This window comes from Saccostrea echinata, unplaced genomic scaffold (genome assembly GCF_033153115.1).
Source record: "Saccostrea echinata isolate AGI-Se365-2 ecotype Australia unplaced genomic scaffold, CSIRO_AGI_Sech_v1 ptg000002l, whole genome shotgun sequence".
Taxonomy (NCBI): Eukaryota; Metazoa; Mollusca; class Bivalvia; order Ostreida; family Ostreidae; genus Saccostrea; species Saccostrea echinata.
In genome coordinates, this window is record NW_026889751.1 from 20,335,598 (window position 1) to 20,360,950 (window position 25,353).

General features: G+C 33.7%; 2 protein-coding genes across 2 annotated transcripts; both read right to left on the reverse strand.

Moving 5' to 3' along the window:
- Positions 1–6,299: 6,299 nt before the first annotated feature.
- Positions 6,300–9,914, reverse strand: LOC133178114 (complement C1q-like protein 2). The gene is made up of 3 exons (XM_061312870.1): positions 9,743–9,914; positions 6,839–7,183; positions 6,300–6,346 (listed from the first exon to the last, which is right to left on the reverse strand). The coding sequence occupies exons 1-3, from the start codon at positions 9,843–9,845 to the stop codon at positions 6,300–6,302; spliced, it is 495 nt and encodes a 164-aa protein (XP_061168854.1). The 5' UTR covers positions 9,846–9,914.
- A 4,819-nt stretch (positions 9,915–14,733) lies between these two features.
- LOC133201243 (uncharacterized protein CXorf65 homolog) lies at positions 14,734–24,036 on the reverse strand. Its single transcript, XM_061337040.1, has 5 exons — positions 23,722–24,036; positions 22,863–22,949; positions 19,856–19,972; positions 15,231–15,326; positions 14,734–14,944 (listed from the first exon to the last, which is right to left on the reverse strand). The coding sequence occupies exons 1-5, from the start codon at positions 23,744–23,746 to the stop codon at positions 14,808–14,810; spliced, it is 462 nt and encodes a 153-aa protein (XP_061193024.1). The 5' UTR covers positions 23,747–24,036; the 3' UTR covers positions 14,734–14,807.
- Between the last annotated feature and the right edge of the window lie 1,317 nt (positions 24,037–25,353).

Here is a 25,353-nt window from a genome sequence, read left to right on the forward strand (position 1 = left end):
GTGCAACAAATGGACTCACAGATGGACTGAACAAATGGACATTCCCATCACTATACATGTATATATTATACCCCTACCTTTTTTTAAAAGTGATGAATAAAAAATATTTATATTTGTAACAACACCTTACTGCTAGCTTCTTCATCAGTTCACCTCACATCTCCGGATATCTGAATTTATCTAATATCAATGTTAGATATTTTCCCTCAAAGAATTTTTTAAAGCTCCATGATGGATGTTGGTCTGTAACATAATTAAAGAATGGCAAAGTCCATGTTTTGCTATGGGTAACCCTGAATATCTTTCTGATGGAAACTGTAAACTAGGCAGTGCAAAAATGGTACTATATAATCAAGATTCTGTGAAAATTTTACAAAATTGCATGCAGTGGTGTAAGAAGAGTTGAAGATAATTGATGGTTACCCAAGTTTACCAAGAATGGCAAAGTCCATGCTGTTGAAAACATCATATATCAGTTCAATCAAAAACTATAATAGGAGGTCACAATGGCACTACATGTATGTAATAAAAGATTCTGTGAAAGTCTTAATAAATTTTATTCTAATGGTATAGGAAGATTTGCAGATAAGAGATAGGTACACCCCAATGACATAGAAATAATGACAGTGTCCATGTTTTGCTATGGGATCCCCAACTTTATGTCTGATTAAAATGTAAAACAGGAGATGCACAATGCCACTATGTTAAAATGATTTTGTGAAAGTTCCATTAATTACTGGTAAATTGCATTCAGTCAACTCAAGAGGAGTTGATGGGGGATGGTTTCCCCACAAGTGTAATGGACAGATGCACAGACAGACACCCCAATCACTATATACCCCCCCCCCCCAGCACTTTTCAATTGGGGGTGATGAATGATACTGCAAAAGAAAAGGAGAAATGTGATGGACCATACAAGTATTAACTCGAGACTCTTAATTGACCTCTCTGGCCACTGGCTTAATCATATAATAAACCTGTATGATAGCCTCATCCCTCCTGTCCAATTGTTTTCAACTCATTAAGACAACACTCCAGGCTCATTCCTGGCAGGTTGTGCTTAAAATCACTTAGCCTGGTCAAAGCATTAAAAAGAGTGCCATTATGGTCATTGTGTTGAACATGTTGATCGAACTACAAGGTAGAAGAGATTTCTAACCCAGACGTCCTGAATGCTCGACGGGGGCTTGTTAAAAGAGATATTTTATAAAAAGTAATATACTATAACAACTAAGTTTTAGTCGTTAGTAGATCTAAATGAATTTTATCGCCTGGACCGGAATTACGTCTGGTGTGCTGGAGCAACACAGCAAGATCAAAGCCTCCGAGCTTCGGGAGAGACATCCTTTGGACACAAAACAGTTGATACCCCAGGGAGAACCAGCTCGACTTTACCATTTCAATTTCACAGTGATTTGGACTATATAATAAATAAAAACACTTGTTGAAAGTCCATCCCGCCTGCTACGGCAGCATCTTCCAAGACTGCATGTTGAACCCGATTTTAGATCATTGCACATTGAACCCGATTGTATTTTAATGCTTTTTTTTCCATTTTTATTTAAAGGGAATTTAAAAAGTGTATAACTATCTTCGATATTCATATTAATTTAATAAATCACTCTGGTAATGGGCATACACAGTAAACACGTAAAACTCGACAATGTCATTTGATTTTTTTTTTCAAAATGTTTAAAGAAGTTGCTTACTCTGCTTTTAGCTTCAATATTGCTCTTTTGGGGGAAGGGGGGGGGGGGGGTCGGGGTGATATATACCAATGTTTGCAATTGCAAAGTTTCTAACCCCTCCAACAAGTAAACTGCTTCTTATCCACCGTTTATTCCCCGACGTTGACCCTGATCCTTGCCTGTCAAACATCAGCCTTAAACATGTAAATCTATGTAGCTCATCATTCTCATTGGTTAAGGATATCTGCTCCTCAGCCAGGAGCAATAATTCTTAGTATTACCAATTAATTGAAAAAGTCTTAAGAAAGCTTGAAACCTTTTCATGCAACGATTTCCATTTTTAGAGAAATCAAACTTCCTTTAATTTAGCCTTAAGATATCAATGCTTATTACTCTGTAGCATGATGCGAACTTGGAAGAGAATTGTGATGTCGTAAAACTTTTAAGTATTTTTTTTATATATATATAATTTGTATTATTATCTATATAACAATTGAAGTTCTCAGAAGAAGTAAATTAAATATAAATGTATTTTTAACAAATGCAACATACTTGTTAATCAATTTCCTTTAATAATAATAAAAAAAAAATCCCGCAAAGCTGCCAGTACTTTTATCACGGTTCCTGAAAAGATACATGAGAATATTGATAATTTTTTCTGTATAATATGATTAACTATGACGACTGAAAATACCTTGGGTAAATACATATTATTTTATGAATTCAGAGACATTTTAGTGAGCATTTTCAATTACTTAACTGCTGATTTTCAGAACCTGGGGATCAGAATATATATCCTAAGCTATGATTTCAGCTTTAAATAAGTCCGCATATCGTCCTCTGTCAAACTCAAGTACGCTGCAAGAAAGATAATCCAGCGTAAATTGGCGGAGTTATACTCATTCATTATTCCATAAAATGTTATTAGAAGGTATTTTCACCAGTGTTGTTTTTTCCCCCATGAAAATCTTGGAAATGTAAGAACTTAATTTTTTTTAATATGTTTCAAAGAAGAAGTAACCAGAAAATAAATTCGAGAATGATATAAGTTAAGATTACACTTGTGTTCGTGTAATTTTGCTCCGTTTTTAAAAAGTAACATTTTTTTTCATGAAATTTCATCATAACAGTTGTATATTGCATGAGGTAATCTACGTCTGGAGTGCTGGAACAGCTCAGTAAGATCATCCAGGGGGACACCTTCTTGAAGAATAGTCTTCTACTGTTTTTTTTTTTTTTTCATTTAAAAGACTGCCCCCTCCCCCAATTTTATTGCGGTATGGTCAAATTCTGACATTATTACATTCACTATCAGTAGGGGAGAAAAATCAAATTACTGCATTCATGAAAGTCTTGAACTAATGAATCCCAAAACATGTTTTTATTAAAAGGAATATAGAAAGCATTATACAACACAGTAAGAACCTCTATTACAACCATATGCCAGGTCATGTCCATGCTAGTAAGACTAGTTGATCATTTTAAAATAATGAATTACAGAGAACATGTATAATTGAAAGTTTAAAAACAATTGTGAGTACAGTCGAAGTTAGCGTACGTGTCTCTGTTAATTATATAGATCTTAAAGGGGACTGGGCACAGATTTAAAGTTAATATTTTCTCAAATTTTCTATATAATATCATGACTTATATGTTGCTAAAGCATTTCACACGGAAATATAAACAAAGCTGACTCTTATTCGGATAAGTGATATCACCTATTCAAATCAAATAGGTGATATCACTTACGGTATTCGAATAGGTGATATCACCAGTTGAATAGGTGGTATAACCTTTTCGAAGAAGTGGTATCACTTAATTGCAGTAAATTCCTATCCCCGGGGGTCATGATTTGAACAAATTTGAATCCACACTTTCTCCTAATGCATCGATATTAATATGATAATCATGGGTTTACTGTTCGTGAGAATATTTTAAAAGATTACTATGTAAAACTTTGATCGCCCATCGTAACCCCACCCCACCCCTGGGGTTCACGATTTTAATTAAGAAAATTAAATTTACACTACCTGGAAATGCATCGATTGAAATATGACCAATCATAGCTTTGTTGTTCTTGAGAAGAATATTTTTAAAGCCCTTTCCTATGTACTCCTGTTAAACTTTGATCATCGATTTTGGCCCCATCCTAACCCTAGGAGGTGATGATTTTAAGATTTTTAAGTCACCTGAGTCACTCAGGTGACGTATTGCTATCTGTTTTAGTCCGTCGCCGTTCGTCCTGCGTCGTTTGTCCTGCGTTAACATTTGAATAGTTCAGCTTCTTCTCTGGAATCGCTGAATCAATTTCAACCAATTTTGGCATATAGCATCTATGGGTCAAGAGGAACAAAAATTATGAATTTCATGGCCCTGCCCCTGGGGCCTGAGGACTGGGGCTAAAACCACCAACATTTATGCAATCTTTCAAAATCTTCTTCTTTACTCCTGGACATCAAGCAGTCAAACTGTTGGCATGATTGTAAAAAGCATCGAGTCCTCTACCAAAAAAATTGTTAATTTCATGGTCTCTGGGTCAGGGGCTCTGTTGATTATATAGTGAAAATGCATTTATTCTTTGAAAATCTTCTTCTCTATTCCTAGGTATTGTTTAAATTGTTTAAACAAACTAAGTGCATGGTTATGATTATAAGCAAGAATGCCTCTTCTAAAATTGTGAAATTCATGGCCACCGGTTCGGGGGTCCTTGTGAAAGGGGGGGGGGCTCTATTGATTATATGAAAAAGTATAATTTCTTTGAAAATATTTTTCTGCTCCTGGTTTTAAAGCAAAGAAAATAAGTGTATATCTACGATGAGCAAGGGTTACAGAAGTTTCATAGCCCCTGGGTCAGAAGTTCAGGCGTAAGGGTGGGGCTCTATTAATCATATAGTGAAAATGCATTATTTTTTTTTAATAATCCTTACTGCTCTTTAGTATTAGCACATAAACAAAGTGCTTTTACTTTTTGATATATATTGTGTAAAATAACGAACAGTAATCAAGCTCAAAAGTCCATTGGAACATTACAAATTGGGAACAGAGCAAACATGCACCTCTAAAAACACCGGAGGTGGGATCAGGTGCTATGGAGGATCGAGTAAACATTCTCTGTCGACCGGCCATAACCGCCGTGTACTCCTTCTCATGACCGGGTAAAGGGAAAAATTCACAGGTAATTCAACATGAAAATTGTGACCTAACAATTTGTATGAAAAACATCCTAGTAACTTTAAGTAGGAAACTATAGTTAACTATCGTAAATTTTTGTTAGAGTTGCTACATAAATAAGGGAAGTTGACGATAGATAAGTTGAAATTATCATGTTTGTAATACAGTTTAGTTATAAGCTGGCCATTATCATCTTTCTCTAGTAAAATATCCAAATATGAAACATATGTGTCCGACTCTATGGTGTCAAAGGTCAAGGTAAGAAATTCATGCAGACATTGCAGATTATAACATTTTCCAGAAGATATCTGTAGTTTCCATTGAATTTTTTTCATACATTGCAAGGTCAGAAGTTCATGTAATGCAACGAATTCTAGATGATAACTTTAGTTTTCTTTGATTTTCATTCAATGAATTTAACATAACAACTCCCTATGACCTAAAAAGGTCAAAGGTCAAAGTCAGACTTTTTTTCGTTTCTGAACTTTAACTTAAATTAATCACAACTGCATTTGGCCTTTAAAAGACTCATTTTGATTTGGAGGTCAAAAGGACAAAGGTCAGGGTCAGAAATTCATATGCAATTCATATTGCCAAAAAAAAAAAGTTTCCAGATCCTTTTCAATAAAGTTATATCATTACTACTAGTCTCTTAAAGAACACCACTATCAATTTTTACGTCAAAACGTCTAGGGTCAAGGTAAAAAATTAATGCAAAAAATGGTTTTCAGATGATAACTTTAGTTTTCCTCTGATCTTTTACTATGAAATTTTATATCATAATTCTCAATGTCTTAAAGAAGAGTCCTTTTGATTTTTAGGTGAAAAGGTCAAGGTTAAAAATTCAATATCGCATAAAATGCTTCCTGGTGATAATTCTATCTACCTTTGAGGTTTCTAAATGAAATTTTATACCTTTAGTCAATTACTTTAAAAGACTTCTATTAATTTTGAAGTCAAACGGTCAAAGACAAAGGTCATAAATTTATATATTGCATATTTTCAGATGATAACTTTGGGTTAACCTAAAAAACCTATTGACTTTAAAGTCAAAGGCTGAAAGGTCAAGGTTGACTATTTTCCTTTCCACATCTGCATATTTTTTCCCGTTCTTCCACCCTCTTCTTTTTACCTTAAGGGGGAACACAAATTCTCTGAATTAGCTTTTTTTTTATATCAACTTCGGAGTAATTGTGTGTCGAATAAGAATGTTTTTTAAACAAAATGAGTTTGCAGATGAACAATTACAAGGTTTTTAAATTTACGAATTCCTTTTTTATTGAAAAAGCAGTTGTCTAAAACGCCTGGTCTTTAATTTATGGTGGGAATGTTTGTAGTTTTCAAGGGAAGAAACAACCCTTAAAAAGTCGCCTGCATGGCCCAGTGCTTAACTTAGCTAATTTCGTACATAATGTAAGGACTAGATTTTTACACCACTGGTTAGAATCCCACTGCTAGACGTGGAGTCCAGTCTTTCGGATGATATCCTGTAAATGTAGGTCTCATGTAGAAGTAGATACTGGCATAAGATCCCTCATGTACTGCTTAATGGCTTTAAGTGTAGAAGGTTTACATTTGCAACCTCCGAACTTAGTTGAGTGAAAAGTTCTCGAAGGGATGAAAAGTGAACAATCAACCAACCAACCAAAGAAAAAAAATCAAGATGGCGGAGATATAACATTATTTAGCATTATTCGTTATTCATTGTGTGAAGGAAAATAAAATAAATGTATGTGTCCTGCATGATTCGATTTGGATTTTAGCTGCATGCTCTGCTTAAATGAAAAAAAAAAAGATTTGAACTGTGTGATAATGACCTAAAGTTCTCATTGAAATCTGCTCCATCAGTGCACGATGACGTTTTTCATTGATGCACGATGGCTTTTATTTCGTACATTTCATTATATACAAAGCAATATTTATTGCACTTTATTATATATTTTGAACTAGAAATCCACTGAAAAAGCAATTATCAGAACCTCTCAGGTTTGAAGGATTCATGATGGTTTTAACAAATACAAGATCCCCTACAATCAGCTGAACGACGACGCTGGACGATGATGAATAATTTTGACCGTACTCTAGGTAATCAATTATCAACTCTTGGTTCCCATTTTTCGCTAGTAGAAAATATGACGATTTTCCGTTGTTTAGGTATGACACAGTAAATTGATATATACCACTGTTTTGCACACGAAAATGACCAAAGTTTTTATTGTAGGCGTTTCCTCGATTCACAAGAATTTTGTCAAACACAACTGTCTGTCCATTCGCTAACTCCGTGTCATGCGACAGGATTGCTGTAAAAGCCACCGATCCTCGACCTAAATGTAAGATGAATTTAATTGTATACAAAAAATGCAAGACAGATTTAAAGTAAATATGGAAATGAGAGACGTCATTTAATTTTTAATAATGACTGGCAGAGTTTTCCTTCTTTTTCATTAGACAATAGTCCCCTACCGGTAAAACCGGAGGAGACTATAGGTTTCCTCCTCGTCTTTCCAGCTATCTGTCTGTGTATCCATCTAGCTGTCTGTCCGTCTAGCTGCCCCTCCGTCTGTCGGTCAGTCTATTCCACTTGGTTTTTTGCACTTTTTTTCAAAATGCTTGCAATTGCAGATATTGAGCTGGTCTTAGGTATGTGAGTGTATCTTGATGAGTTACAGATCAAGTTTACATTTCGCTCCGCTTCAATGATTTTGACAGAGTTACGACCTTTTCAATTTATAAGGGTTTTCCGCATTTTTTCTAAACGCTTGCAGATATTGAGCTGAATTTTGGTAGGTTTATCTTGATGGGTTAAATATCAAGTTTGCATTTTGTTCCCCTTCAATGATTTTTTATGGAATTATGGTATTTTCAATTCTTGATGGGAACCATTTTACACCTGCCGGTAGGGGACTAGTTAATTTTGATTCTGATTAGTTGAACGATTTATTGTAATAGTAAGATACTGCAGTGGCTTAAAAAATAAAAAAAAAAAGAAGAAAATTGAAAAAAGAAAACAAAATGTGTTTGTGAAACACTGTTGCCCCTGTATGGCAGCTTTTGGCGAAGGTCAAAGTTGCTCAAATGCAAGTCAAACTTCAAGGTCAAAAGATAAAAAAAATGTTATAACCCAAAGAAAGGACTTGCCTCAATGAATATACCTGTGAAATATAAATGCCCAAGCACCAACCATTCAAAATTTATGACCAGTGTTTAAGCTTTTTAAATTTGGGTGAATCTGCAAGGTCAAAATTCAAAGGCCTTTTCATAAGAAATATTAATGTGAAATATTAATGCCCTAGCTCCAACTGTGCAAAAGAAAGCCAACTTTTAGGATTTTCAAAAATAGGTCAAACTCCAAGGTCAAAGTCAAAAGATCAATTTGTTGGTATCAAAAGAAAGACCTTGTCACAAATAATAAACCTTTGAAATATGAAAGACCTAGTTCTATCTGTTCAAAAATTATTTCCAAGGTTAAAGTTTTTTTAAAATGGGTCAAACTGTAAGGTGAAGGTCAAAGGTAAAAAAAAATCTTTATATCTTTGGAAAGGTCTTATCATGTGAAGTATAAAAGTACTAGCACGAACTGTTCAAAAGTTATGGCCAAGGTTAAAGTTTGGTAAATTATTGCAAAAGTGGGTTAACTCAAAGATCAAGAGGTCAAATATGTTCGTACCCAAAAGAAGGTCTTGCCACAAGGAATAAACCAGGTATAAATATGAAAGCCAATGCTCCAACCAATCAAAAGTTATGGAAGCTTTTGCTGACAAAAAGACAGCTAGACAGACGCAGACGGACAGGGCAAAAAACTATATACATGTATCCCCGAATCTTCGATTACGGGGACATAAAACAATTATTGACTGTGTTTTCGGGAACATTGATCATTTTAGCCCCCCTAGAAACAAAAATATTGCGCCGCATCGGGCAATTTTTCATCCATCATGGGCTAACATAACAAATGTTTGCCCGCCACCACAGTCAATATTTGTATGTTAATAACTTTTGATGCATCAAATTTCTGCATTTCAACTAATCTGCTTTATGTCAATGACCAAATTCACTTTAAAGATCATTACTAAGACTTGCATTAATAGAATAATATTACAGTTACTGAATAAGAAATCCACTAAACACGCAATAGTAAGCTAATCCGTCCAAATTCCCTGCATTAACAGTTCTGACAAACAAAACATCATCAAACTCCATTTGAACAACAAACATCTTAGCAGATGACGAAAATTGATCTGCTTTAGTAAACAGTGTGGCCAAATTTTGGTTTCCATTTCTCACAATCACAAACGTAGTCTCTTTGTGATCATTTAATAATGACACAGAAAACTGGTACAATCCGGAAATTGGGGCCCGGAAGTGTCCGTAGGTTTCATGATAAGCATTGTCAAGATTAAGGATGATTTTGTCGAACACAACTGTTTGTCCTGCGCCCAGTTCCACAGTATGAGTAAGTATCGCCGTAAATGCAACAGGATGTAAGCCTTAAAAACGATACATAATGCTTTGAAAAATTGAAAGCAAAAATATGGCTAAATAAGTGCTTCAGTAAAACATTCTTTCTTTTCTCTACATATCGCCTTTTTCATATTGAAAAAAATGTTTAGTCCTACTCAAAAGTTGAAACGATGGTTTATAAAGAAAAAAAAAAAGATCTAAAACATTCTAATGTCTGAGTATTTGTTATGCCGCGGGTCAGAAACGGACGATCTCAATGCGATATTGATTGATAACGATGGAATGAATTCTATACATGTATAATGGCACAAATACAGAATAATGAAAGAGTGCATATAGGTACTGGGTATAGCGAATATTTTTTATTTCAAATTGAAATTCACAAATTGTAATTATGAAAAAACGTTAACAATTTTTAATACCTGTGCTAGTCGCCGCTATACGAGAGGTTATATTCTTCAATCCATCAATTTCTGCATTCAGGTTTTGGTTTTCAGCAAGCACATGTTGGAGGCTAGCATTCATCTGCTGAACAAGTTGTTTCAGTTGTTCGACATCATTTCCATGTGTTGATAGTAAACTGTGGACTCCATGTCCACACGATAAAACAAAAAAACAAAAAAATGTAATGTGCCTCATGATGTACGCAGAGGTTGCAATGAAATAAGGAAATTTATTTCATTATCTTTTATATGGGACCGTTGTGAAATGCAAACACAAAATAAGGAGATGTAGGATTTTTTTTCTTCAAAAAGAATATACATATAACTGCTGCTTTACATTATGAATAGCTTCGTAGCCTAGTATAATTGGTGATGTAATCATTCGCTTTAATTTCTTACCTAACGCAAACTTTAAACCTTGCCATCTCCAGTCAAAACTTTGTCAAGAATCTTCTGTATACAGCTCCACACTTTTTCAGCTCATATGGTTTTTTGCACAAAGTAGGTCACATATTTTTTATAGTAATAATTCACATTATCAAACAGAAGTACGAAAAATTAGCCACGAGATGTATTTGGTATCTCATGTCAAGGGCATATGCCCTTAAAAACATTTTCTTAAGTTTTCAAAGTCGCTGTTGTAAAGGGGGGTTTATCAATAAATGGTACGATGTAACAAATTTGATGATTCTGCCATAGGTATTTTCAAATAGAATTAATCGAGTTTTCTTTAATACTTATTGGTTGGATGTTTTTAAATTGAAATCTTTAAGGTGAGCATTCTTCTAAGTACTTCGCTAATTTATCATACTCGTCTCGATTTTATCGAAATGTAGTGCCGAAAAGGGAAATAGCTGGAGATGGAAACCATGCCAAAAGGTATAGAATAATATAGCATTGTTTATCTTTAAATATGATAAATTTTTATTATTGAAAGAAATATTCTTTTATATACATGTATAAGGTTTGAAACTTTGTTATTTTGCATTAGAACGGATCTTTCTTGAAGCTGGATTTCAGATAGTTACTATGAAAAATGCCAGATTTTTAACATGGAAAGCAGTCGAACAGATAAGAAATACTAGTAGTGTATTATCATCTTGCGTTACGGAGTCAGGTAAATGTTCAGAAAATAGAAGAAACAATTACTGTGTCTAGATAAAGAAAAAACGCGTCACCCATAGTCAGAGAATCTTAAAAAATTTAGCATTGCAGGAAAAGCGAATCAGTTCGAAAGTTGAAGATGCAAAGGATTGTAAAATGAATCAAGCCAAGACTATATCCAAGTCCTACCAAATATTATTTATGAATTTTGTTTTTGTTTTTTTTATAAGTGAGATAGAAAAAAAAGATAAACAAAAATCACCTTTAAATATATTTTGTTGTCTCATTACATAATATCACATTGTAACAATGTGACTTTTATTAATTTTTGCAAAAAACTATGTGGGCTTAAAAAGTGCGCGGAACTGTATACTAAACGATTTGCCTTCCACAAAATTTTGTCCCCATGAACCAGTAAAAGTTGTCCACGAACATTAAGCCCCGCGAATTAGGTGATTCCAGAGTATTGTTTATAATAGAAGTACATGTACCCCATTTAATGGTAAAGAAGTTTTGTATGAAGTGTCAGGCATAGAATATGGTTTCTGATCGTACCTTGCTCTTTCTCTTGAGTCACATATTTTCTCTATTTGCATCAGTTATAACATACCAATAATACAAGAAAGCTTTATTTTTGAAATGAAGAATGTCTCTGAACATGACTGAGAGACAGGTACAGAATGGGATTCTACCTGACATCGAAAGAAAAGAAAGATTCAGCAAGAGTTACCGAACAAAATCTTATTAAACTGAGTTCATCTAGAGACATCAGTCTGACTAAAGCCAGACCCTACTGTTGCACTTCGTTGTATAGGAAGTGAAATAGTAGGGTCTGGTTTTAGTCAGAATGCTAGAGACACCAAACACAATTCAACAAAAGGCTAGAAAAAAGTTCTGCTAGAGGATCTAAACCAAATATAAGGGAAACAATATTATTCCGGAGATTGTAAACATGACTGTCAAAATTACAATGTTTTATAACTTTTATTTCTTTTGCAATATCTCAGAGACTTTAAATGAGGTTTAATCAGAGGCTGAAAAGAGGATACTTAAAAGATGCAAACCAAAGCTCCGAATAAGATTTTGCCAAAGATAACAATGAGCAAAGTAGATTCAACAACAGAGTTACTTATTGTAAAATAAAGACCGAAAGCTCCAATAATAATTAAAACCTTATGCTAACTATGTACAGTCGACCATAGATCCATAAAAGACACAAATGAAGACTCTAAATGAAGTCCAGTCTATTTTCAATTGTCAGTTTTTCCATACACTTTACCATGTTTAATTAATTCAATGGATTTCGGAATATATACGTGAGTTATATTGTTTCACGATTTTTTTCTTCTAATCACTCAGGTCAATCTGCTCTATTATAACCGTGCAAGCTGAAGCTAAGTTGTCACAGCATAGTTTTCGATAAAGCACCCAGTCAAATACTAATGTTTGTGAAAAAAGAGACACTTAATTAAGCAGGTTTGGGTTTCTCAAGTTACTCTGAGTAACAATTATTCATTGGTTCATTATTGGTTCAGATATTCATGGGCTCCTTCCGCAATTTAAAAGATCTCCCTAACCCCCAACCCCAACCCCACCCCACCTAAAAAAAACAACTCGAACTCTTTTGCCACGTTTCATATACTCAATGGAAAAAAATACCCATGTAAAATGTAGATGTGAAAGTAATGTGAAAGTTATCGCTCTTGAATAACATATCTTTGGGAAATCTGTTGGTTTTAAAGAGCATTTTCTATATGTTTTCTTTATGTTCTTGTAGTTGAAGCTAATGTGCGCGGGATCTGGTGTTTTAGAACATTTGTGCATGATTTTGTTTTTAAAAAATTCAATTATAATACTTATGGAATACATGTATGTATAAATAAAGACTCCTAAAGCGAATACCTTAACACATATTCTGAATTATACAAGTTTATTTTTCATGATAGATCCCCCATTCAATTATGAATGAAAGAGAATATTTACCATCATATTTATTAGACAGTGTTAATAATAAATTGCTAGACGAGTAAAATTGTTAAATTTTCCTTTAAACAGGTATTAAGTTTGGTTTAACTGCTGTGAATGTCATTTATGTGTAGCAGATACACGTGAAGAAGAACAATAACTTTTTCAGGGACCAGGAAATCTACTTAAAGTTTTGGTTTTGTTTCTTTTGCACCGGTCAAACCCTGATGATAAATATTGCATGGTCCCTCAACATACAAAGTGTAACAAACCTATCATTTCAGTAGCATGCAATCCAAATACAGTAGATTTTGTGGTCAGATATTCCTGGGTCTTCATCTGGAGTATTGACATGACATACATGTATTTTCCTATGTATGTATACACATAAATTACACATGGCCAATGAAGGATGATACTTCGTGACTAATGTGTGCAGCTCAAAAAACTTTTTACCAAACATTCTTTTGTGAACAAATTAAATGCACTTTTTCTACTTTGAAAGAATTAGTTCCTAACCTTTATGCACAAAAACAGTCTGAATGCATCTAGGCATAATATGAATTAAGTTTTCAGACAACATTTTGGGAATTGAATACTATGTTGTTAGATTGCCTTTCACGTATCTTTTTGTTTGTATTTTTACATATTTTAAGCGAATAAAGAAGACCCTTGCTAAAAAAAAACCAGCAACTAAAAAGATACGTGGAAGGCACTCCAGTGGGAATGATACCCAATTCGAAAAGTGTTGTCTGAAAACTTGACTCATAGCATCCACTGACACATTGAAACTGATATGAATGCAAAAAAAAAGGGGGGGGGGGAGGCAACTATATATCACAAAGTAAACTATCAATTATCATGATTTATTTGTAAACTTTGGTAAATTACAAAATTCACGACGTCTTTGTTTGCGTCTTTAACAGCATTACATTTCTTTCAAAAACACAATGTTTGCATTTAATTTGTTAAGAGGATTTTTGAACTGTATACGGAAATGAGGACAGGTGCAAAATACTGCACCTTTTCTAGAGTTGTTGCTGGTCTTATTTACAATTCCAAATTTTTAGTCATAAATGTTATTGGGAATATTACTTTGAAATATTAATCAATTCCATCGATGAAAATTCTTTCAGAATCTGTGCATCTGGGCGATACTTAATATTTTAATTAAAGAATAAAATAGTACAATGTACACGTAAGGGGAAAGAGACATGAGCAACGTTAACCACTGATTCTGTTCTCTGGAGAAGAGCAGGGCTGTTTTATCTTCTTACACTAACTAAAGTCTTTGTTAAATTCTTCGATGTAACGGATGTTTGCCTAGATGCTTCACTTTAATTCCACGATTCAGGAAGACAACCAAATGTTGGATTATATTAGCTTACCTCTAAAGGTTATATTCTATAGTAATTAAAATCTATTGGAATTTTCAGGGCTATTTTTTGTTAATATTCACGTTTTATTAAATATTTTGGAAACATGCATTTTGGAAATGTCCTTAAACATATCTACATTTAATTCTTAGTGTTGTTTTGGTTAGTTGTCAGTGTGTGGATGTGTTAGTGTGTGTGTGTTTTAGATTACAAAACTTCAATGTTCTACTTTGGACATTACCAATCTGTTCAAATCTGTGGGTGATAGTCAACTTCAAATTATATTCATTAATAGAGCGTGTGTCTGTTAATATATATAGTTGTGTTAAAATTTTGGTTGTATGTGTGTCTGTTTGTGGTTTTCTTAATTTTTTTGTGTTTTGTTTCCTGTTTGTGTTTCATGTGTCTATTTTGTACTGTTGACATACTTATTTTCGATGGCCGACACTGAACTCAAGTTTTCCAAACATTTCGGCGATACTCTGAGTAAAAAGTCACTGAATACAACGAAATTCTGTTTATTATAATTTACTTTTGAACAACATACTCAAATACACACAGACATTTACAATAAATAAAACATTCTAAATTACACTCTGTCAGGAAGTCTTTTTCGCGCTAGATTTGGTATTCTGTCGTTTGGTGGTAGGAGGAGTTTTCCCGCCTTTTGCTTTCACTCTTCGATCGTCTTCACGTGCCGAACTCTTACGTGACTGTGGCCGAGGGTTAATCAGTTCTGGAAAGAAACATCAAAATATTATAATCATTACAAATAAAAAAACAACATTAAGTTATTTGACGGATAAATTATAATAAGAAGACAAATTTGCTCCAAACTTATCTAGTAAACTGTTCATATTTCATAGGAATAAAGTGATATATCATGCTGTGCAAATAAAGTGTATTGGCACTCAGACTTCACGTGTAAATAACTCTGAAACTTACGGCTAAATAATAACAAAGCATCGTATTAAACAGAGTGTTATTAGAAAACTGTCACTACAGAGAGGATTGATGCTCACCCATAAATTCTTGATTGCCCTCCATGCTGGCTAGGAGTGGGATAAATGTCAGCCTGTCGCCCATTGTCGAGTCGTTCTCGTCTCCATACATGTTACCTGTAAGCAGATCCAACACTATCATCAACTGTTCTAACAAACTTAGATAAAATAATTTTACGTTTTATTAGTAGCATACAGGGCACGGATCTTTCAAACATCGACCGTTCTCTTCAATATTCATGCTAAAATTTCCTTAGTAGATAGAGGGACAGAAGTAATGAATTTGATATAATGATAACCATGAAATCTCCAGATATCTTATTCAAACTGGTCAATGCAATGTCTCAATAATTCACAAATATCTGAAGAACAAATTCATAGTACCCCTTGTTATGCAGATTAAGAAATAAACCTCCAGAGGAAATGATACCTGTCATTTTAAATAAATTCATAAAGAAGCCTGAATGATGTCAGAACTATTAAAATTTAATTGTAAATAAGGGAAAAATGGGACATTAATATTTTGAATAAAGTAGAAAGCCCATACTTTGACGCAATTGTGAGATTTCAGGAAGTTTAAAAGGGTGGAACAACTTACTTTGTTGTGATCATCAATATATTGTGGTTTTACTTACGCATATCTTGAGAGTGGTTTGTTAAAAAAATACACACATACACAAACTAATGTGTATGTAAAGAAATAAACAAAAAATAACTGCAAAGCCATTATAAAATATAGCATTTTGTAGTTAATTAAACCTTCACAATTTTAAACTACAATAAAACTATGGTTAAATCATTTCAGCTTCCATGTACAAAATTTTACGATCAATTTCCATTTCAAACGTTTTTTAAATAATAATTTTTACTATCAAATCTTTTCTTTAGAAATTACAGCCTTCATACTCCCATCAAAGTTTCAAAGTATCTGCTATTACAACCCACATACGCCAAATTAATTTTCAAAGTATTAAATTTTGGAAATACAAGGCAACATTCGCCGTCACAGTTTCAGATTAAATCAGAGTATCAGAATAATCAAAGTGTAAAATCAAGTTAACTATGACTAACCTTGAAAACTAGAAACGAGTGCTCTAATTTTTTAACATATAAAATATATGTGTATTAAGCAGTATATAATTATGATTGATATCTGATTAAAATGTTGATCATATGCTTAAAAGTACATAAGATAAATGTTCATATCTGTAACATATATATTTAACGAATTTTAGACAAAATTCTGCTGCAACTTTTTATGCCCCGTATCGAAGATTCGGGGGTACATAGTTTTGCCCTGTCCGTCCGTCTGTCTGTCTGTTTATCTGTTTGTCCGCAAAAACTTTAACATTGCTCATAACTTTTGATGGGTTAGAGCTATGGCTTTCATATTTCACATGCGTATTCCTTGTGACAAGACCTTTCTTTGGGTACCATCATATTTGACCTTTTCACCTTGACCTTGGAGTTTGACCCGGTTTTGCAAAATTTTACCCAACTTTAACCTTGGCCATAACTTTTGAACAGTTGGTGCTAGGGCTTTCATACTTCACATGTGTAATTCTTGTGAAAGGCCTTTCTCTAGAGACCAACAACTTTGACCCTTTGACCTTGACCTAGGACTTTGACCAACTTTTGAAAAACTTAAACCATGGCCATAACCTTTGAACGGTTCGTGCTATGGCTTTCATACATCACATATGTAATCCTTGTGACAAGACCATTCTTTGGATATTAACAACTTTGACACTTTGACCTTGACCTTGGAGTTTGACCTACTTTTGGAAAACTTTAACCTTGGCCATTACTTTTGAACAGTTGATGCTTGGGCTTTCATTCTTCACATATGTAATCCTTGTGACAAGACCTTCCTTTAGATACCAACAATTATAGCCCTTTGACCTTGACCTTGGAGTTTGACTTACATTTGAAAAACTTTAACCTTGGCCATATATTTTGAACGGTTTGTGTTAGGGCTTTCTTATTTTACATGTGTATTTCTTCTGAGGAGCCCTTTCCTTAGGCACCATTAATTTTGAACATTTGACCTTGACCTTGATGTTTGACTTACTTTTGAAAAACTTTAACATTTTCCACATCTTTTCAATGGTTGCTGCTAGGGCTTTCATATTTCACATGAATATTCCTCTGGACAAGACCTAACTTTGGGTATCAACATATTTGATTTGCATTTGAGAAAGTTTAACTTTCGCTATAAGTTGTCATATGGGGGCATCAGTGTTTCACAAACACATCTTGTTTGTACAGTTAACGTAATATGTGTTACACATGTGTTGCAAATGGAATTTGCAAATAACGAAAAGTAATCATGCTCAAAAGTCCAAAGAAACAATACAAATTGTAAGCAGAACAAACATGATCCTCTGAAAACAAGGTGGGATCAGGTGCCATGGAGGAATAAGAATCCTCATTTGACCGAACACTTCCACCGTGTGCACTTTGTCATGATCGGGCAAACGGAGACATCCATAGAAAATTCAGTATAAAATTAATGTCCTAACAATTTGATGAAAGACGAGTCAGTCAATATTCGACCCTTACAACAGATTGCATTTGCTAACAAGGTCATTGTGTCGACCATAGAATTTTCAAAAAATGACTTTAAACGAGATTTTAAATACCCATTTATTAACATATTATCATGTACGAAGAACCTGCTCTTGTGTATCGAAACAACAATAACCATGGTATATTGTTACATAAAGAAGGGAAGTTGACAAAAAAATGAAGTTATCACGTTTATCACTAAGCTTTCTATGCCCCAATATCGAAGATTCGGGGATATATAGTTTTTGCCCTGTCTGTCTGTTTGTCCGAAAAAACTTTAACCTTGCCCATAACTTTTGATTGGTTTGAGCTATGGCTTTCATATTTCACATGTGTATTCCTTGTGAAAAGACCTTTCTTTGGGTACCACCATATTTGACCTTGACCTTGGAGTTTGACCCAGTTTTGCAAAATTTTACCAAACTTTAACCCTGGCCATAACTTTTGAACAATTGGTGCTATGGCTTTCATACTTCATAAGTGTAATTCTTGTGACAAGACCTTCCTTTGGATACCAACAACTTTGACCCTTTGACCTTGGAGTTTGACGTACTTTGAAAACTTTAACCCTGGCCATAACTTTTGAACATTGGTGCTAGGTCTTTCATAGTTCACATACGTAATCCTTGTGTGAAGACCTTCCTCTGGATACCAACAACTCTACCCCTTGATTTTGACCTTCGTGTTTGAACTACTTTTGGAAAACTTTAACCTTGGCCATAACTTTTGAATGATTGGTGCTAGGGTTTTCATATTTCATATGTGTAATCCTTGTGACAAGACCTTCCTTTGGATACCATTAACTTTGACCCTTTGACTTTGACCTTGAAGTTTGACCTACTTTTGGAAAACTTTAACCTTGGTCATAACTTTTGAATGATTGGTGCTTCGGCTTTCATATTTCACTTGTGTATTTCTTGGGAGAAGGTCTTTCCGTGGGCACCATTATTTTGACCACTTGACCTTGACCTTGATGTTTGACATACTTTTAAAAAAACTATAACCTTTTCCATATCTATTCAATGGTTGCTGCTAGGGCTGTCATATTTCACAGGTATATTCCTCGAGACAAGACCTTACTTTGGGTACCAACGTATTTGATTTGCATTTGAGAAAGTTTAAAATTAACCTTTGCTATAAGTTGCCATACGGGGGCATCAGTGTTTCAGAAACACATCTTGTTTTATCAATGTCTTTCTCTAGTAAAATATCCAAAAATGAAATGCGTCCGACTCCGTGATGTTTTCTATTTCGATTTCAATCGGATATCTCAAATCAACGTATGATTTAAATAAATATTGTTAATTTTTCAAATGTCATCAAAATCTCTATATGATGAATTGCAGGTTAAAGCTAGAGATTTCTTCTTTTCATGTAGAAGTTTTTGAATAAATTCTGCTTTTAATTATAAGAATGCAAAAACAAATCTGCGAATAATGGGGCACAATTCGTAATCATGTGAATTCCAACAAATGATTTGAAAACCTGGTCTCCAAAGAATAATATAAGTAGATATTGCCAATGAAGAACTCAAAACAACTTTTAAAGTTCAACTTCAGAGTGCTTGACAATGTGTGTAGACTCGGAATGATTTTTCACAAAGTTTGTATATGACCAATGACTAAAAAGGTAAATTTGCGAGTTTTGTTCTTTTTAAGAAAGCGGCTGTCTATGATGTCGAATAGTCTGGTCTTTAATTTATCGTTGAAAATGATACGTTTTGATGCCATTTATTTTGGGGAAAAAATTGATTTCCAATTTTGTGAAATTTCTTTTGGAATTTCTAAGTATCCACATTTGATTAACATCACTTCTTGAATGTGTTGTTTTACAGTACTGTTGCACTTTATCTTTCACTGCTATTAATATTTTCGTGAGGAGTAAAGAAAGAGGCTAGGTAGAACATTTGCTAGCATCCCTTTATGTATCTTTGTAAGGATTTTTATTATGTTTTGGAGTCCAATATTGGTAATTCAAAATCAATATGTCTGTTGGTAATATTAAAAAAATTTAAAATTGATGTTTTATATAGCAATTTTAAATGTTTCTTATTTAGCACTAAGACCTTTTATCCTTACCGTCGACTTTGAGGAGGATCAGTGTCTCCCGTTCCCTCAGGTGATCTATTCCATAATCGTAGGGGTAGTTCCTCAAGTGTTTGACCACCCCTTTCTCATCAGAGAGTTCCACTATGTCTGAAACAGTTGTGCAAAGTAAAATAACATCATAAATTAATTTGTAAAATGTATAATTGTTTGTATTCATTTTACTTTTTCTGGCACTTCATGGCCGTAGGAACGGGGGGGGGGGCACGGGGGGGAATGCCCCCGATAATTTTGCCGATATATAGAATACTATAGAAAATATAGCTACTATATGCTTGTGCGCCCTCAATAATAACGTCTGATGACCTTTTTTGCTTGTCAACGAATTTTGGTAGTTGATAGTCCCCCCCCCCCCAACTGAAAATGTATAGTTGTCCCCCCTCAAAGTGAAAATGCTTCCTACGGGCCTGCACTAAACATCTTTAAGTAATTTTTAATCTTTATGCTCTGTGATGTAATTGGGATAAGTTGCTTGAGTTTCCAAAATGTACAATCCTGGAGTAAACATTTATAGCAGAGGTTGTTTCTCAAGATTTAGGAAAGGTTAGGATTTACTGCTCAGATGGCTATACTCATCTGCAAAGACCATGTTGTGCTCAAGCATTAAAAAATAACACTACTCGGTGGAAAAACAAGGTGAAAATGAATACTAAAACAAGTATTAGCTTTCCTAAAAAGCTTGTCTGACTTGAGCAAATTTCTTATTGCGCGAAGAATCAAGAAAAGTTAAACCCATGTGTAATTAACATGACTCTGAGCAGAGACATATATGACTCTGCTCTAAGTCTGGAAATGAATCTTTCTGCTAAGAAACAAGAAAAGTTCAATTCAGTGGCATCAGCATAAAAATAAAACTTGGACATGAATTTATTCTATGTAAACTCTATTATTTGTCATTCTTTTTTAAGGCCGTAGGAACACGGGGGGGGGGGGGGGGGTCGGTAACTGTGCCCCCCTCCCCCAATAATTTTGTTGATTTATATATAGGTACTTTATGCTTGTGTCCCATAAATCAGGTAAATATAAATAGCGTATGATAAATTTTTTTAATGCTTGATAACTAAAGGATTTTTTCCCTGATAGTGTCCACCTTAACCCCTCCACGTTAAATTTCTTACAAAGGACCCTGTTCATGGATACAAAGATGTAACCCGTTACAACACATAAAAATCTAAACTTCAATTGGTGTACAATTTTGATAATAATAAAAAATAAACGTGTTACAAATGAACTACCATTTTTGCATTTTAGCAAAATAATGTTCATTAACTATATCTTTCACTTTTATATTTTTTTAAACTATGAATTTAATCAAACGTCTGCAAGTTATGAATATGTGTAGATTTATAAGAGTTCCAAAGGTAGAGAGACTTAGTATATGCATTGAAAATAAACATCCACTAGTTAATCTGATAAAAGATATTTGACAAGTGTTGACCTGACCAGCTTCATTCCTGCTGTTTTGCTTGACATTAATGATATGCATTCTAGAATGGCCAAATGTTATGTAACCTGTAATGTATAATGTGATAATAATGACATCAGCTCCAATGTTCTGGCTTGGTTAGGCCAAATAAAAAAATATGTGTGGTTCCGGTTACCCGACCTTCCCTATTTTATACCCCCGACCCTAAACTTTTTTTGGGCAATTTTCATATTTTTTCCGGAATTTTCCCAGATTTCCATGAATGGCTCCGGTTTAAGTTTTAGTTTCAGCAATGGTGGCCTCCTTGCAAAACATAGTGCTAGTATTTAATAGTGTTAAATCCAAAGCAAGCTAGCATGTAGGTGTCCCCTACCAATATTGACTAGTATATTATCACACCACATCTAAATGCCATTTGAAAAGCAGTGATAGGTATTATTTAGAAAAATTAAGAAAATCATTTTGTTAAAAAAAAAAAAAAAATCCCTACCTACCTACCCTAATTTTTTCGGAAGTGTAACCGGAACCACATATATTTTTTTGTTTGGCCTTAGGTATTTAGCATGTTTCCTTTACTCCTCATGCTCTCCAACTGATAAGATAGTATGAAGTTTCCAAGATCAAGTTATCACAATAATTCTATTGAACGACTTGACCAACAAGCCTTGGCTAAATCTAGTACTGTCTGACGCCATGACGTGAGTGAGGACAGTCAACTCGTTACAATTTCCATCCTAGTATGTGATTCAAAAGATTGCTATCTTTTTAAAGTAATTTTGTCAAAACACATAGAGCTCTTTCTAGATTCTTGACGTCGTTAAGTTAAATGAATGTGTTGTAATTTTTTGTAAATGGAATTAACCACTAGTAAACAACACTTTTTATATGTAATGTCTCCCTATCACTAAAGATATTATTGAAGGTATTCTACTCAGATCGATTCTGTTTGTTCTTTAATTTGATCCTGAGGAATAATTATTGTACAAAGTAACAAGGAATGTTATCATCAATGTTTGATAATACGCCACCCACTTCAACAAGATCGTCAAACCTCTGATCGAAAAACTAATGATCGACATACTTTTGAAAGATTGAGGGACTCCTTACCTTACCTTAAAGGACATTTTAATAAAGAGGAATAGTTGTGTGTCTTGAAACACAAAACTGCAATAAATTGATGTGATTTGATCGTTCAAGGCCACGAAGGACACACAGAAAAAACCTAATTAAAGTTATAGCTGAAAGAATACGTGCGCACGACTGAGGGATCCAGTATCTAGACAAGACAAGATAAACTGTGTAATATCTACAAAAAGGATCTGGTATCTTTTAATAACCAGCATTACAACAATCAACTGACGCTAAACATTGTTATCATACATCTTAATTAGAAAAAAGATTTAAATATTTAAAACCACCTGTTAGATAAATAATGTATTGTAGCCTGTCTGGTCGTACCTATGTACGTAAGGGTTCTGTGTCAATATTTGACAGAGCAGTGTAGAAAGCATTGTTTGACTTGGGGTAGAATTTTTTTCCTATATTCTGACTTACCATCTCGCTGGCAATCACACCGTTTCTTGATGTGTTGAAGAAGGACGTCGTTTCTGCAGTTAGCATTGAAGAGACGACTTTGCTCGTCTATTTAAAAGAAACATAATAAAAAATAATTTGCATTTTGTTTTTTTTTTCTTTATATTTTAAGCAATTTTTATACCTGTGTTTTATGAATGAACGTTTCAGGTAGAAAGTGCACTTGAAACTGTGAAGATAGCAATAAAACAATTGACAAATGAGAGTGAATTTGTTCGTAGATGTGTTATAACACACAAACCACTTCTTACACTGGGCAATAAAACAATTAAGTGTAAAAAGGTTACGATCGATGTGTATTTGATAGAAATAATCCACTCGGACTACATTTTCAAATGTTATCAACTGACTGAAAAGGTAAAATTGTAAATGGCAAAACCAATAAAAAGGAAAACCGCGACTTATCGCCTTAATATCAGTATTTTATTGACAACATGCGAATACACCTAACAATTCACACTCCATCATGGTAATGCTATCCTAAAACCTGCGTCTTTGTTAGAAATTAAAATATTATACGAGCTTTCAATGTAACTCAGTTTATGAAAACCTGACAGAAATCGATATTAAATAAATGAATTATGAAAACACCACTCGTGTTCTTTTCAAGATGCAAAATATAAAAGGGTTCGAATAAAGAACGTAATTCTGGGTTTATTCAATATGTTTGAGGCATTAAACAAGAAATATATTGATTACAAATAAGTTTTAAATAACGTCTATGGAAAGCTTAAATGAACTCTGATTAGCTAATTCATCGTTTTTTTCCCGTGATGTCAGAAAGACTAAAAAAAAAAACATATATACGGTAGATACTTGCCCCCATACTTAACTGTCACGAACATTCCTGTTAAATTCTACAAAATCTTCACTTCTTTATGGCCAGATTTCCACAATATAGACCATTTTCAGTTAGTAAGATTAAATTCCCAGGGAAACAATTCCTATAAAATCACAAAACAACTGTAAAGAAAATTAAAAAGAAAGAAATCGAAAGTTGTGATCCAATGTATATAAACAGTTTTCCAAAGAAACACGTGAAAACCGACAACGTAAATAAAAGCCCCGAGTTGAAGTGAAGCGAAGTTGGAAACAAAACAGCGAGCCTTCCGCAGAATGAACACGCTCTGGGGATAAGACGTCCTGTTAAAGGCCTAGGGTGATTCTCCCGATAGAGGCGTGCACGTGTCAATTCGCGCAGATATTTAAACTTATAGCTCGTAATTAGTGTATGGTCAATTAAATTTACTGGAGAGACAATGGGGATAACATTTGGACATTTTAATTGTTTTGTACGGTGTGGAACCTAAAGAACGTATGTATTACAATGTATAGGAATGAGAAAATAGGTTTTGGTAACCAACATATATCTAAAGGCCACTTCGGTTCAGTTTCCCTTTACTATATTTGTATTGTAAGGCGGAAAAGAACGTTGACCCTAATTGATTTCTTCTCAATCATTTCGAATTCTCTTGTTCCATTTTTATACCCCCAGCTTGAAAAGTGGGGGCTATATAGTTTTTTTTTTTTTACAGAGTGGCATTGTGCACCTCCTATTGTTTCCATCGGACAGATATTGGTGAATTCCCATAACAAAACATGAACATTGCCATTCTTTTTATAACACTTGGGGTACGATCCGCAATTCACAGGTTTACGAATATAAAAAACAAGTTTTTAAATATGAATTAAAAAAAATATTCAATATAAATCACAAGTTTTATCAAATATGGTACAAGTTTTATCAAATATGGTACAAGATTTCCATAATTATGCAACATTTTACACTCCTTAATCAAGAACAATTCTCTATTTATCTACAAACAAGTTCTATACCATGTATCAGGTACAGAAAATGGTTATGATTGAACTTTGCTCTTTCTTTATCCACCCTTTTTATATTTTCAGAAATAATAATTATATTTTTCATATATGTATTCTAAGCTTTAACTTTAAAATTACTCCCATCTGAATACATATATATACTTTGTTGTTTTTCAATAACAAAGAAAAAATCAATTGAAAGTAAAAATAAATGAAAAATATCAACTTTGTTCTTCAAGCAGTATCATTATGCAGTGTATAATGGAAATACTTAGATTATTATAGTAAAAAAGAACTTTATAATTTCGAATTTGTTTTCTGAAATACAATGGGACTTCAAGCAAAAATTATGAATAAAGTTTGATCTTATAAAAGTTAAATTACAATTATTCATAATTATGCATATTATGCATATTTCGAGTTTCTCAGTTACTTCATTCAAAATTGTCGGTTGCTATTTATATAATAGTGTTATTATTTGGATGTACTATGCCGAAATAGTAGTCAGGGTTTGACACATGGTGCACGAGCCGGAGGCGAGTGCACTATGTGTCAAACCCTGACTACTATTTCGGCATAGTACATCCAAATAATAACACTATTATAATTATTATGCTGACTGTTGTTT